At 46.4% G+C, this 14,723-nt stretch overlaps 2 protein-coding genes across 2 annotated transcripts in view; one reads left to right on the forward strand and one right to left on the reverse strand.

The window, feature by feature from the left end:
• Positions 1 to 12,051, forward strand: part of LOC117974945 (notch homolog 2 N-terminal-like protein A) — an 83,190-nt gene extending 71,139 nt beyond the window's left edge. The window contains exons 31-47 of the mRNA XM_063606467.1: positions 136 to 308; positions 1,023 to 1,131; positions 1,740 to 1,916; positions 2,055 to 2,227; positions 2,947 to 2,998; positions 3,596 to 3,768; positions 4,478 to 4,529; positions 5,160 to 5,332; positions 6,047 to 6,155; positions 6,764 to 6,940; positions 7,079 to 7,251; positions 7,971 to 8,022; positions 8,620 to 8,792; positions 9,502 to 9,553; positions 10,184 to 10,356; positions 11,071 to 11,179; positions 11,794 to 12,051. Of these exons, the coding sequence (XP_063462537.1) occupies positions 136 to 308; positions 1,023 to 1,131; positions 1,740 to 1,916; positions 2,055 to 2,227; positions 2,947 to 2,998; positions 3,596 to 3,768; positions 4,478 to 4,529; positions 5,160 to 5,332; positions 6,047 to 6,155; positions 6,764 to 6,940; positions 7,079 to 7,251; positions 7,971 to 8,022; positions 8,620 to 8,792; positions 9,502 to 9,553; positions 10,184 to 10,356; positions 11,071 to 11,179; positions 11,794 to 12,037 (2,344 nt within the window). The 3' untranslated portion in view covers positions 12,038 to 12,051. The remainder of the gene's footprint in view (positions 1 to 135; positions 309 to 1,022; positions 1,132 to 1,739; positions 1,917 to 2,054; positions 2,228 to 2,946; positions 2,999 to 3,595; positions 3,769 to 4,477; positions 4,530 to 5,159; positions 5,333 to 6,046; positions 6,156 to 6,763; positions 6,941 to 7,078; positions 7,252 to 7,970; positions 8,023 to 8,619; positions 8,793 to 9,501; positions 9,554 to 10,183; positions 10,357 to 11,070; positions 11,180 to 11,793) is intronic.
• Positions 1 to 14,723, reverse strand: part of LOC129398196 (glutathione S-transferase Mu 2) — a 266,011-nt gene that overhangs the window by 211,694 nt on the left and 39,594 nt on the right. The window lies entirely within an intron of this gene.

A 14,723-nucleotide genomic window follows, 5' to 3' on the forward strand; every position in this document is an offset into this window, starting at 1 on the left:
TAATTTGTTACCTCATTAATGGATCTATCCTTTTACTTTTTTAACCCCTTCCTTATGCTACCCATGAAACCTAGTTGGGGCTCTGTTGTGTCTGATTTCCCCTGGCTTATTCTTTACTTTTTCCTCCTTTTCCAGGCTCAGCAGGGAGCTGCTGGAGGTAGTAGAGCCTGAAGTGTTGCAGGACTCACTGGATAGATGTTATTCAACTCCTTCCAGTTGTCTTGAACAGCCTGACTCCTGCCAGGCCTATGGAAGTTCGTTTTATGCATTGGAGGAAAAACGTGTTGGCTTTTCTCTTGACGTGGGAGGTGAGTACCTTTCTATGAAGGTGATAAGGATCCACTGAGTCTTTCATATAAAGATCATATTCCTGCTCCAAGTGGCCATTACTGAGCTGAGAGATGTCATTGCTGCAGTGAGGACCTATAGGCACATGTAGGTTGAATGAAACTCTAGTTCTACCTGGAAGCCCAGACATGGGATGGGTCAGTGAGCATGGCTCTCTTCCTAGTCTCAGGCCATACCTGTGGCACTCTGATTCTACTCTCATGACATTGGACCTGGGCAGATGTGACAAATTCAGAGAACTATGATTTTGACTCAAGGGTTTGTAGATTTCCTTTTTCACTCTAATTTCAGTGTCTAAAGTCCTCACAACCATGAACAATCTGAGTATTTGATGAGACAGGGCTAAATATTGCAGTTTTTCTCCTAGAAATCATTTGAGGGTATTTGCTTTAAATTGATTGGAAAAATATGGCATAACTGTTTGCACAAACTTGGGACAAATGATATTGGGATAACGATCTACTAGAATAGGGACATTTTACCCACAGTTTCTGGGAGAAAAACTGAGGAATTTCTATCATGACCAGCCTTCAGGCCTCCTGAAATATATCTCTCACAGTGTCCTATTCTTATGCTGAGGAGCCTGAGGTCCCTGTGTGAGGATTAGACAGTGGATTGTTATGTGTGTAGGGGAATCAGCTTAATGTGTCTGTCCATGTCTGAATGTATTGCAGAAATTGAAAAGAAGGGGAAGGGGAAGAAAAGAAGGGGAAGAAGATCAAAGAAGAAAAGAAGAAGGGGAAGAAAAGAAGGGGAAGAAGATCAAAACCCACCATGCCCCAGGTAACTTTAAGCAATTGTGGATGCTTAATTCTGTGTTAACACCTGGAGGCAACAGATTCAGGGAAACCAGAGTGTGTTTGATGTCACGTTTTCAACGAAGGCTGAATTACTCCTACTGTCATTGCTGTTGGTTTTCATTGCAGTAGATGTTTAGGTTTCCATTTCTTCCTCCCCTTATCATTTACTAACGTACCATAGGTTGACCATACTTCAAAAGCTGTACTCTCATGGCCACTGCATCGAATTTTGAGCATATTTTATGGAAAACTATTGAGCTCACTCTTTTCATGATCACAGTTTGCTGTGTGTCATGAGGGCACTAACTCAGAGTGTCCTTTTACTCCCTTACCAGTATGCCACCTGGCCAATTCACTAGCTCACTTTCTCTCTGTCTCTGTCTCTCTCTCTCTGTCTTTCTCTTTCATTGTTTTCTACCTGGCCCTGTTCTATCCCAACATAAAGGCAATAAAATTTTTTTTTTTTACCTCATTAATGGATCTATCCTTTTTCTTTTCTAACCACTTCCTTATGTTACTTCTGAAATCTAGTGGGGCTCTGTGGTGTCTGATTTTCCCTGGCTGCTTCTTTAGTTTTGTCTCCTTTTCCAGGCTCAACGGCATGCTGATGGAAGTGGAAGAGCCTGAAGTCTTACAGGACTCACTGGATAGATGTTATTCGACTCCGTCAATGTACTTTGAACTACCTGACTCATTCCAGCACTACAGAAGTGTGTTTTACTCATTTGAGGAACAGCACATCAGCTTCGCCCTTTACGTGGACAATAGGTTTTTTACTTTGACGGCATTAATGGATCTATCCTTTTTCTTTTCTAACCACTTCCTTATGTTATTTCTGAAATCTAGTGGGGCTCTGTGGTGTCTGATTTTCCCTGGCTGCTTCTTTAGTTTTGTCTCCTTTTCCAGGCTCAACGGCGTGCTGATGGAAGTGGAAGAGCCTGAAGTCTTACAGGACTCACTGGATAGATGTTATTCAACTCCTTCAGGTTGTCTTGAACTGACTGACTCATGCCAGCCCTACAGAAGTGCCTTTTACGTATTGGAGCAACAGCGTGTTGGCTTGGCTGTTGACATGGATGGTGAGTACCTTTCTATGAAGGTGATAAGGATCCACTGAGTCTTCTGGTTAGGGTCATATTCCTACTGCAAGTGGCCCTTACTGAGCTGAGAGATGTCATTGCCACAGGGAGGACCTATAGGCACGTGTAGGTTGAATGAAACTCTAGTTCCACTTGGAAGCCCAGACAAGGGATGGGTCAGTGAGCAAGGCTCTCTTCCTAGTCTCAGGCCATGCCTGTGGCGCCCTAATCCTACTCTCAAGATGTTGGATCTGGGCAGATGTGACGAATTCACACAACTCTGATTTTGTCTCAATTTTGTAGATCTTGTAGATTTCATCCTTCACTCTAATTTCAGCGTCTAAAATCCTCGCTACCATGAACAATCTGAGTATTTGATGAGACAGGGCTGAATAGTGCAGTTTTTCTCCTAGCAACCATTTGGGGGCATTTGCTGTAAATCGATTGGAAAAATATGGCATAACCATTTGCACAAACTTGGGACAAATGATATTGGGATAGCGATCTACCAGAATAGGGAATTTTACCCACAGTTTCTGGGACAAAAACCAAGGACTCTCTATCGTGATCAGCCTTCAGGCCTCCTGAAGAATATCTCTCACAGTGTCCTATTCTCATGCTGAGGAGCCTGAAGTCCCTGTGTGAGGATTAGACAGTGGATTGTTATGTGTGTAGGAGAACCAGCTTAATATGTCTGTCCATGTCTGAACTTATTGCAGGAATTGAAAAGTACCAAGAAGTGGAAGAAGACCAAGACCCATCATGCCCCAGGTAACTTTGAGCAATTATGGATGCTTCATTCTGTGTTGAGACCTGGAGATGCCAGGTCCAGGGAAAACAAGAGTGTGTTCAATTTCATGTTTTCAACGAAGGTTGAATTACTCCTACTGACATTGCTGTTGGTTTTCATTGCAGTAGATGTTTAGGTTTCCATTTCTTCCTCTCCTTATCATTTACTAACTTACTGTAGGTTGACCATACCTCAAAGGCTGTATGGCAACTGCATGGAATCTTGAGCAAGTTTATGGAAAATTATTGAGCCCACTCTTTTCATGATCACTGTTCACTGTGTGTCCCGAGGGCACTAACTCAGAGTGTCCTTTGACCCCTTCATCAGTGTGTCACCCGGCCAATTCGCTGAGCTCACTTTCTCCTCTCTCTCTCTCTCCCTCTCCCTGTCTTTCTCTTTCATTCTTTTCTACCTGGCCCTGGTCTATCCCAACATAAAGGCAATAATTCATTACCTCATTAATGGATCTGTCCTTTTTCTTTTTAAACAGTTCCTTATGTTAGCCATGAAATCTAGCTGGGGCTGTGTGGTTTCTGATTCCCCCCTGGCTTATTCTTTACTTTTTCCTACTTTTCCAGGCTCAGCAGGGAGCTGCTGGATGACAAAGGGCCTGAAGTCTTGCAGGACTCACTGGATAGATGTTATTCGACTCCTTCAGGTTATCTTGAATTGCCTGACTTAGGCCAGCCCTACAGCAGTGCTGTTTACTCATTGGAGGAACAGTACCTTGGCTTGGCTCTTGACGTGGACAGTGAGTACCTTACTATGAAGGTGATAAGCCTCCACCTGGTCTTCCAGATAGGGGTGATATTCCTGTTCCAAGTGGCCCTTACTGACCCGAGAGATGTCATTGCCGCAGGCAGGACCTATGGGCGCATATAGGTTGTAATGAAACTGTAGTCTCAGTTGGAAGCCTAGACATGAAATGGGTCAGTGAGCAAGGCTCTATTCCTAGTCTCCAGCCATGCCTGTGGCAACCTGAGCCCGCTCTCAGCACATTGGACCCAGGCAGATGTAAAAAATTCACAGAACTATGATTTGGACTCAAGGGTTTGTAGATTTCCTCCTTCATTCTAATTTCAGTGTCTAAAATTCTTGCATCCATGAACGAGCTGGGCATTTGATGAGACAGGGCTGAATACTGCAGTTTTCCTCCTAGAAATCATCTGGGGCATTTTCTTTGAACTGATGGGAACAATAAGGCATAACTGTTTGCACAAACTTGGGATAAATGATTTTGGGATAACGATCTACCAGAATGGGGATATTTCACCCTTGGTTCTGAGATGCAAACCAAAGAATATCATGACCAGCTTTCAGGCCTCCTGAAGTATATCTCTCACATTGTCCTGTTCTCATGCTGAGGAGCCTGAGATCCCTGTGTGGGGATTAGACAGTGGACTGTTACGGGTGTAGGTGAATTGGCTTATTTAGTCTGTCCCTGTCTGAATGTATTGCAGGAATTAAAAAGAACCAAGAAGAGGAAGAAGACCAAGGCCCACCATGCCCCAGGTAACCGAGCAATTGTGAACAGCTACTTCTGTGTTGACATCTGGAGACTCCTGGTTCAGGGAAAACAGAGCGGGCTGACATTAACGATTACATCTTTTCAACCAAGCCTGAATTATTCCTAGTAACATTGCTGTTGGTTTTCATTGCAGTAGATATTTAGGTTTCCATTTCTTCCTCCCCTTATCATTTACTAACCTACTGTAGGTGGACCAGACTTCAGAAACTGTATTCTCGTGGCGACTGCATGGAAACTTGAGCACATTTTATGGAAAATTATTGAGCGCAGTCTTTTCATGATCACTGTATGCTGTGTGTCCTGAGGGCACTAACTCAGAGTGTCCTGTTACTCCCTCATCAGTGTGTCACCTGGACAATTCACTGAGCTCGTTCTCTCTCTCTCTGTGTGTGTGTGTCTGTGTGTGTGTGTGTGTGTCTATCTGTCTTTCTCTTTCATTCTTTTCCATTTGGCCCTGTTCTGTCCCAACATGAAGGCAATAATTTGTTACCTCATTAATGGATCTATCCTTTTACTTTTTTAACCCCTTCCTTATGCTACCCATGAAACCTAGTTGGGGCTCTGTTGTGTCTGATTTCCCCTGGCTTATTCTTTACTTTTTCCTCCTTTTCCAGGCTCAGCAGGGAGCTGCTGGAGGTAGTAGAGCCTGAAGTGTTGCAGGACTCACTGGATAGATGTTATTCAACTCCTTCCAGTTGTCTTGAACAGCCTGACTCCTGCCAGGCCTATGGAAGTTCGTTTTATGCATTGGAGGAAAAACGTGTTGGCTTTTCTCTTGACGTGGGAGGTGAGTACCTTTCTATGAAGGTGATAAGGATCCACTGAGTCTTTCATATAAAGATCATATTCCTGCTCCAAGTGGCCATTACTGAGCTGAGAGATGTCATTGCTGCAGTGAGGACCTATAGGCACATGTAGGTTGAATGAAACTCTAGTTCTACCTGGAAGCCCAGACATGGGATGGGTCAGTGAGCATGGCTCTCTTCCTAGTCTCAGGCCATACCTGTGGCACTCTGATTCTACTCTCATGACATTGGACCTGGGCAGATGTGACAAATTCAGAGAACTATGATTTTGACTCAAGGGTTTGTAGATTTCCTTTTTCACTCTAATTTCAGTGTCTAAAGTCCTCACAACCATGAACAATCTGAGTAGTTGATGAGACAGGGCTAAATATTGCAGTTTTTCTCCTAGAAATCATTTGAGGGTATTTGCTTTAAATTGATTGGAAAAATATGGCATAACTGTTTGCACAAACTTGGGACAAATGATATTGGGATAACGATCTACTAGAATAGGGACATTTTACCCACAGTTTCTGGGAGAAAAACTGAGGAATTTCTATCATGACCAGCCTTCAGGCCTCCTGAAATATATCTCTCACAGTGTCCTATTCTTATGCTGAGGAGCCTGAGGTCCCTGTGTGAGGATTAGACAGTGGATTGTTATGTGTGTAGGGGAATCAGCTTAATGTGTCTGTCCATGTCTGAATGTATTGCAGAAATTGAAAAGAAGGGGAAGGGGAAGAAAAGAAGGGGAAGAAGATCAAAGAAGAAAAGAAGAAGGGGAAGAAAAGAAGGGGAAGAAGATCAAAACCCACCATGCCCCAGGTAACTTTAAGCAATTGTGGATGCTTAATTCTGTGTTAACACCTGGAGGCAACAGATTCAGGGAAACCAGAGTGTGTTTGATGTCACGTTTTCAACGAAGGCTGAATTACTCCTACTGTCATTGCTGTTGGTTTTCATTGCAGTAGATGTTTAGGTTTCCGTTTCTTCCTCCCCTTATCATTTACTAACGTACCATAGGTTGACCATACTTCAAAAGCTGTACTCTCATGGCCACTGCATCGAATTTTGAGCATATTTTATGGAAAACTATTGAGCTCACTCTTTTCATGATCACAGTTTGCTGTGTGTCATGAGGGCACTAACTCAGAGTGTCCTTTTACTCCCTTACCAGTATGCCACCTGGCCAATTCACTAGCTCACTTTCTCTCTGTCTCTGTCTCTCTCTCTCTGTCTTTCTCTTTCATTGTTTTCTACCTGGCCCTGTTCTATCCCAACATAAAGGCAATAAAATTTTTTTTTTTTACCTCATTAATGGATCTATCCTTTTTCTTTTCTAACCACTTCCTTATGTTACTTCTGAAATCTAGTGGGGCTCTGTGGTGTCTGATTTTCCCTGGCTGCTTCTTTAGTTTTGTCTCCTTTTCCAGGCTCAACGGCATGCTGATGGAAGTGGAAGAGCCTGAAGTCTTACAGGACTCACTGGATAGATGTTATTCGACTCCGTCAATGTACTTTGAACTACCTGACTCATTCCAGCACTACAGAAGTGTGTTTTACTCATTTGAGGAACAGCACATCAGCTTCGCCCTTTACGTGGACAATAGGTTTTTTACTTTGACGGCATTAATGGATCTATCCTTTTTCTTTTCTAACCACTTCCTTATGTTATTTCTGAAATCTAGTGGGGCTCTGTGGTGTCTGATTTTCCCTGGCTGCTTCTTTAGTTTTGTCTCCTTTTCCAGGCTCAACGGCGTGCTGATGGAAGTGGAAGAGCCTGAAGTCTTACAGGACTCACTGGATAGATGTTATTCAACTCCTTCAGGTTGTCTTGAACTGACTGACTCATGCCAGCCCTACAGAAGTGCCTTTTACGTATTGGAGCAACAGCGTGTTGGCTTGGCTGTTGACATGGATGGTGAGTACCTTTCTATGAAGGTGATAAGGATCCACTGAGTCTTCTGGTTAGGGTCATATTCCTACTGCAAGTGGCCCTTACTGAGCTGAGAGATGTCATTGCCACAGGGAGGACCTATAGGCACGTGTAGGTTGAATGAAACTCTAGTTCCACTTGGAAGCCCAGACAAGGGATGGGTCAGTGAGCAAGGCTCTCTTCCTAGTCTCAGGCCATGCCTGTGGCGCCCTAATCCTACTCTCAAGATGTTGGATCTGGGCAGATGTGACGAATTCACACAACTCTGATTTTGTCTCAATTTTGTAGATCTTGTAGATTTCATCCTTCACTCTAATTTCAGCGTCTAAAATCCTCGCTACCATGAACAATCTGAGTATTTGATGAGACAGGGCTGAATAGTGCAGTTTTTCTCCTAGCAACCATTTGGGGGCATTTGCTGTAAATCGATTGGAAAAATATGGCATAACCATTTGCACAAACTTGGGACAAATGATATTGGGATAGCGATCTACCAGAATAGGGAATTTTACCCACAGTTTCTGGGACAAAAACCAAGGACTCTCTATCGTGATCAGCCTTCAGGCCTCCTGAAGAATATCTCTCACAGTGTCCTATTCTCATGCTGAGGAGCCTGAAGTCCCTGTGTGAGGATTAGACAGTGGATTGTTATGTGTGTAGGAGAACCAGCTTAATATGTCTGTCCATGTCTGAACTTATTGCAGGAATTGAAAAGTACCAAGAAGTGGAAGAAGACCAAGACCCATCATGCCCCAGGTAACTTTGAGCAATTATGGATGCTTCATTCTGTGTTGAGACCTGGAGATGCCAGGTCCAGGGAAAACAAGAGTGTGTTCAATTTCATGTTTTCAACGAAGGTTGAATTACTCCTACTGACATTGCTGTTGGTTTTCATTGCAGTAGATGTTTAGGTTTCCATTTCTTCCTCTCCTTATCATTTACTAACTTACTGTAGGTTGACCATACCTCAAAGGCTGTATGGCAACTGCATGGAATCTTGAGCAAGTTTATGGAAAATTATTGAGCCCACTCTTTTCATGATCACTGTTCGCTGTGTGTCCCGAGGGCACTAACTCAGAGTGTCCTTTGACCCCTTCATCAGTGTGTCACCCGGCCAATTCGCTGAGCTCACTTTCTCCTCTCTCTCTCTCTCCCTCTCCCTGTCTTTCTCTTTCATTCTTTTCTACCTGGCCCTGGTCTATCCCAACATAAAGGCAATAATTCATTACCTCATTAATGGATCTGTCCTTTTTCTTTTTAAACAGTTCCTTATGTTAGCCATGAAATCTAGCTGGGGCTGTGTGGTTTCTGATTCCCCCCTGGCTTATTCTTTACTTTTTCCTACTTTTCCAGGCTCAGCAGGGAGCTGCTGGATGACAAAGGGCCTGAAGTCTTGCAGGACTCACTGGATAGATGTTATTCGACTCCTTCAGGTTATCTTGAATTGCCTGACTTAGGCCAGCCCTACAGCAGTGCTGTTTACTCATTGGAGGAACAGTACCTTGGCTTGGCTCTTGACGTGGACAGTGAGTACCTTACTATGAAGGTGATAAGCCTCCACCTGGTCTTCCAGATAGGGGTGATATTCCTGTTCCAAGTGGCCCTTACTGACCCGAGAGATGTCATTGCCGCAGGCAGGACCTATGGGCGCATATAGGTTGTAATGAAACTGTAGTCTCAGTTGGAAGCCTAGACATGAAATGGGTCAGTGAGCAAGGCTCTATTCCTAGTCTCCAGCCATGCCTGTGGCAACCTGAGCCCGCTCTCAGCACATTGGACCCAGGCAGATGTAAAAAATTCACAGAACTATGATTTGGACTCAAGGGTTTGTAGATTTCCTCCTTCATTCTAATTTCAGTGTCTAAAATTCTTGCATCCATGAACGAGCTGGGCATTTGATGAGACAGGGCTGAATACTGCAGTTTTCCTCCTAGAAATCATCTGGGGCATTTTCTTTGAACTGATGGGAACAATAAGGCATAACTGTTTGCACAAACTTGGGATAAATGATTTTGGGATAACGATCTACCAGAATGGGGATATTTCACCCTTGGTTCTGAGATGCAAACCAAAGAATATCATGACCAGCTTTCAGGCCTCCTGAAGTATATCTCTCACATTGTCCTGTTCTCATGCTGAGGAGCCTGAGATCCCTGTGTGGGGATTAGACAGTGGACTGTTACGGGTGTAGGTGAATTGGCTTATTTAGTCTGTCCCTGTCTGAATGTATTGCAGGAATTAAAAAGAACCAAGAAGAGGAAGAAGACCAAGGCCCACCATGCCCCAGGTAACCGAGCAATTGTGAACAGCTACTTCTGTGTTGACATCTGGAGACTCCTGGTTCAGGGAAAACAGAGCGGGCTGACATTAACGATTACATCTTTTCAACCAAGCCTGAATTATTCCTAGTAACATTGCTGTTGGTTTTCATTGCAGTAGATATTTAGGTTTCCATTTCTTCCTCCCCTTATCATTTACTAACCTACTGTAGGTGGACCAGACTTCAGAAACTGTATTCTCGTGGCGACTGCATGGAAACTTGAGCACATTTTATGGAAAATTATTGAGCGCAGTCTTTTCATGATCACTGTATGCTGTGTGTCCTGAGGGCACTAACTCAGAGTGTCCTGTTACTCCCTCATCAGTGTGTCACCTGGACAATTCACTGAGCTCGTTCTCTCTCTCTCTGTGTGTGTGTGTCTGTGTGTGTGTGTGTGTGTCTATCTGTCTTTCTCTTTCATTCTTTTCCATTTGGCCCTGTTCTGTCCCAACATGAAGGCAATAATTTGTTACCTCATTAATGGATCTATCCTTTTACTTTTTTAACCCCTTCCTTATGCTACCCATGAAACCTAGTTGGGGCTCTGTTGTGTCTGATTTCCCCTGGCTTATTCTTTACTTTTTCCTCCTTTTCCAGGCTCAGCAGGGAGCTGCTGGAGGTAGTAGAGCCTGAAGTGTTGCAGGACTCACTGGATAGATGTTATTCAACTCCTTCCAGTTGTCTTGAACAGCCTGACTCCTGCCAGGCCTATGGAAGTTCGTTTTATGCATTGGAGGAAAAACGTGTTGGCTTTTCTCTTGACGTGGGAGGTGAGTACCTTTCTATGAAGGTGATAAGGATCCACTGAGTCTTTCATATAAAGATCATATTCCTGCTCCAAGTGGCCATTACTGAGCTGAGAGATGTCATTGCTGCAGTGAGGACCTATAGGCACATGTAGGTTGAATGAAACTCTAGTTCTACCTGGAAGCCCAGACATGGGATGGGTCAGTGAGCATGGCTCTCTTCCTAGTCTCAGGCCATACCTGTGGCACTCTGATTCTACTCTCATGACATTGGACCTGGGCAGATGTGACAAATTCAGAGAACTATGATTTTGACTCAAGGGTTTGTAGATTTCCTTTTTCACTCTAATTTCAGTGTCTAAAGTCCTCACAACCATGAACAATCTGAGTATTTGATGAGACAGGGCTAAATATTGCAGTTTTTCTCCTAGAAATCATTTGAGGGTATTTGCTTTAAATTGATTGGAAAAATATGGCATAACTGTTTGCACAAACTTGGGACAAATGATATTGGGATAACGATCTACTAGAATAGGGACATTTTACCCACAGTTTCTGGGAGAAAAACTGAGGAATTTCTATCATGACCAGCCTTCAGGCCTCCTGAAATATATCTCTCACAGTGTCCTATTCTTATGCTGAGGAGCCTGAGGTCCCTGTGTGAGGATTAGACAGTGGATTGTTATGTGTGTAGGGGAATCAGCTTAATGTGTCTGTCCATGTCTGAATGTATTGCAGAAATTGAAAAGAAGGGGAAGGGGAAGAAAAGAAGGGGAAGAAGATCAAAGAAGAAAAGAAGAAGGGGAAGAAAAGAAGGGGAAGAAGATCAAAACCCACCATGCCCCAGGTAACTTTAAGCAATTGTGGATGCTTAATTCTGTGTTAACACCTGGAGGCAACAGATTCAGGGAAACCAGAGTGTGTTTGATGTCACGTTTTCAACGAAGGCTGAATTACTCCTACTGTCATTGCTGTTGGTTTTCATTGCAGTAGATGTTTAGGTTTCCATTTCTTCCTCCCCTTATCATTTACTAACGTACCATAGGTTGACCATACTTCAAAAGCTGTACTCTCATGGCCACTGCATCGAATTTTGAGCATATTTTATGGAAAACTATTGAGCTCACTCTTTTCATGATCACAGTTTGCTGTGTGTCATGAGGGCACTAACTCAGAGTGTCCTTTTACTCCCTTACCAGTATGCCACCTGGCCAATTCACTAGCTCACTTTCTCTCTGTCTCTGTCTCTGTCTCTCTCTCTCTGTCTTTCTCTTTCATTGTTTTCTACCTGGCCCTGTTCTATCCCAACATAAAGGCAATAAATTTTTTTTTTTTTACCTCATTAATGGATCTATCCTTTTTCTTTTCTAACCACTTCCTTATGTTACTTCTGAAATCTAGTGGGGCTCTGTGGTATCTGATTTTCCCTGGCTGCTTCTTTAGTTTTGTCTCCTTTTCCAGGCTCAACGGCATGCTGATGGAAGTGGAAGAGCCTGAAGTCTTACAGGACTCACTGGATAGATGTTATTCGACTCCGTCAATGTACTTTGAACTACCTGACTCATTCCAGCACTACAGAAGTGTGTTTTACTCATTTGAGGAACAGCACATCAGCTTCGCCCTTTACGTGGACAATAGGTTTTTTACTTTGACGGTGACAAGTCTCCACCTGGTGTTCCAGATGGAAGTCATATTCCCACAATAAACAGCCCTTACTAAGCCGAGAGATGTCATTCCTGCAGGCAGGACCTATAGGCACGTGAAGATTTGAATGAAAGTACAGTTCCATTTGGAAGCCCAGACATAGGATGGGTCAGTGGGCATGGCTCTATTCCTATTCTCAAACCATGCCAGTGCCAACCTGTGCTCAGTCTGAAGACAATGGACCCACGTTAGGTGTGACACATTCACATAACTGTGCAGCACATGCCAGGAGTGATCAGTCAGACATTTTAATTTGAACCACGTATCTCTGGGTAGCTATAAAATTCCTCAGGGATTTCATTTTGCAGGCATGTCTCTGAGCTTCTATGCCTGCTCAAGGTCAGTGTCATCTTTGTGTTTAGCTCATCCAAAGGTGTTACCCTGGTTTCAATGAACCTAACCTCATTCTTTGTGTCTTCAGTGTTGGCTTGTTTTAGCTGATCCATCTGTAACACAGGAGGGATCCTTGGCTGAGGATTGTATTTCAGAACCACCAACTGCTCTTGACAATTGTTAACCCGCTAGGCTCCTTTGGTTAGAGAAGCCACAGTCCTTCAGCCTCCAATTGGTGTCAGTACTTAGGAAGACCACAGCTAGATGGACAAACAGCATTGAGAGGCCTTAGCCCTGCTCCTCTCAATTCCATCCTGTAGAGAACAGGAGTCAGGAGCCACTGGCAGGAGACAGCATGTCACCCAGGACTCTGCCGGTGCAGAATATGAACAATGCCATGTTCTTGCAGAAAACGCTTAGCCTGAGTTTCATAGGAGGTAATCACCAGACCACTGCAGAATGTAGAACACTCAGCAGGACAACTGACCTGTCTCCTTCACATAGTCCATATCACCACAAATCACACAACAAAAAGGAGAAGAGATATTTTGGGTTCAAAAAAAGTAAAAAGATAATGTAGCTGCATTTCTTTTTTTCTTTTCTTTTCTTTTTTTTTTTTTAATTTTTATTTTTTTATTTTTTATTGATCATTCTTGGGTGTTTCTCGCAGAGGGGGATTTGGCAGGGTCACAGGACAATAGTGGAGGGAAGGTCAGCAGATAAACAAGTGAACAAAGTTCTCTGGTTTTCCTAGGCAGAGGACCCTGCGGCCTTCCGCAGTGTTTGTGTCCCTGGGTACTTGAGATTAGGGAGTGGTGATGACTCTTAACGAACATGCTGCCTTCAAGCATCTGTTTAACAAAGCACATCTTGCACCGCCCTTAATCCATTCAACCCTGAGTGGATACAGCACATGTTTCAGAGAGCACAGGGTTGGGGGTAAGGTCACAGATCAACAGGATCCCAAGGCAGAAGAATTTTTCTCAGTACAGAACAAAATGAAAAGTCTCCCATGTCTACCTCTCTCTACACAGACACGGCAACCATCCGATTTCTCAATCCTTTCCCCACCTTTCCCCCCTTTCTATTCCACAAAACTGCCATTGTCTTCATGGCCCGTTCTCAATGAGCTGTTGGGTACACCTCCCAGATGGGGTGGTGGCCGGGCAGAGGAGCTCCTCACTTCCCAATAGGGGTGGCCGGGCAGAAGCGCCCCTCACCTCCCGGACGGACGGGGTGGCTGGCCGGGCCGGGGGCTGACCCCCCCCACCTCCCTCCCGGACAGGGCGGCTGGCCGGGCAGGGGGCTGACCCCCCACCTCCCTCCCGGACAGGGCGGCTGGCCAGGTAGAGGGGCTCCTCACTTCCCAGTAGGGGCGGCCGGGCAGAGGCGCCCCTCACCTCCCGGACGGGGCGGCTGGCCAGGCGGGGGGCTAACCCCCCCACCTCCCTCCCGGACGGGGCAGCTGGCCGGGCGGGGGGCTGACCCCCCCCACCTCCCTCCCGGACAGAGCGGCTGGCCGGGCAGAGGGGCCCCTCACTTCCCAGTAGGGGCGGCCGGGCAGAGGCGCCCCTCACCTCCCGGACAGGGCGGCTGGCCGGGCGGGGGGCTGACACCCCCACCTCCTTCCCGGACGGGGCGGCTGGCCGGGCGGGGGGCTGACCCCCCACCTCCCTCCCGGACGGGGCGGCTGGCCCAGCGGGGGGCTGACCCCCCCCACCTCCCTCCCGGACAGAGCGGCTGGCCGGGCAGAGGGGCTCCTCACTTCCCAGTAGGGGCGGCCGGGCAGAGGTGCCCCTCACCTCCCGGACAGGGCGGCTGGCCGGGCGGGGGGCTGACACCCCCACCTCCCTCCCGGACGGGGCGGCTGGCCGGGCGGGGGGCTGACCCCCCCACCTCCCGGACGGGGCGGCTGGCCCGGCGGAGGGCTGACCCCCCCACCTCCCTCCCGGACGGGGCGGCTGGCCGGGCAGAGGGGCTCCTCACTTCCCGGTAGGGGCGGCCGGGCAGAGGCGCCCCTCACCTCCCGGATGGGGTGGCTGGCCAGGCGGGGGGCTGACCCCCCCACCTCCCTCCCGGACGGGGCGGCTGGCCGGGCGGGGGACTGACCCCCACTACCTCCCTCCCAGACGAGGAGGGAGGACCCTCCTCACTTCTCAGACGGGGTGTCTGCCGGGCGGAGGGGCTCCTCACTTCTCAGACGGGGTGGTTGCCAGGCAGAGGGTCTCCTCACTTCTCAGACAGGGCGCCTGGGCAGAGACGCTCCTCACATCCCGAATGGGGCGGCAGGGCAGAGGTGCTCCCCACATCTCAGACGATGGGCGGCCGGGCAGAGACGCTCCTCACTTCCCAGA

The sequence above is a fragment of the Pan paniscus genome, chromosome 1 (genome assembly GCF_029289425.2).
Source record: "Pan paniscus chromosome 1, NHGRI_mPanPan1-v2.0_pri, whole genome shotgun sequence".
NCBI lineage: Eukaryota > Metazoa > Chordata > Mammalia > Primates > Hominidae > Pan > Pan paniscus.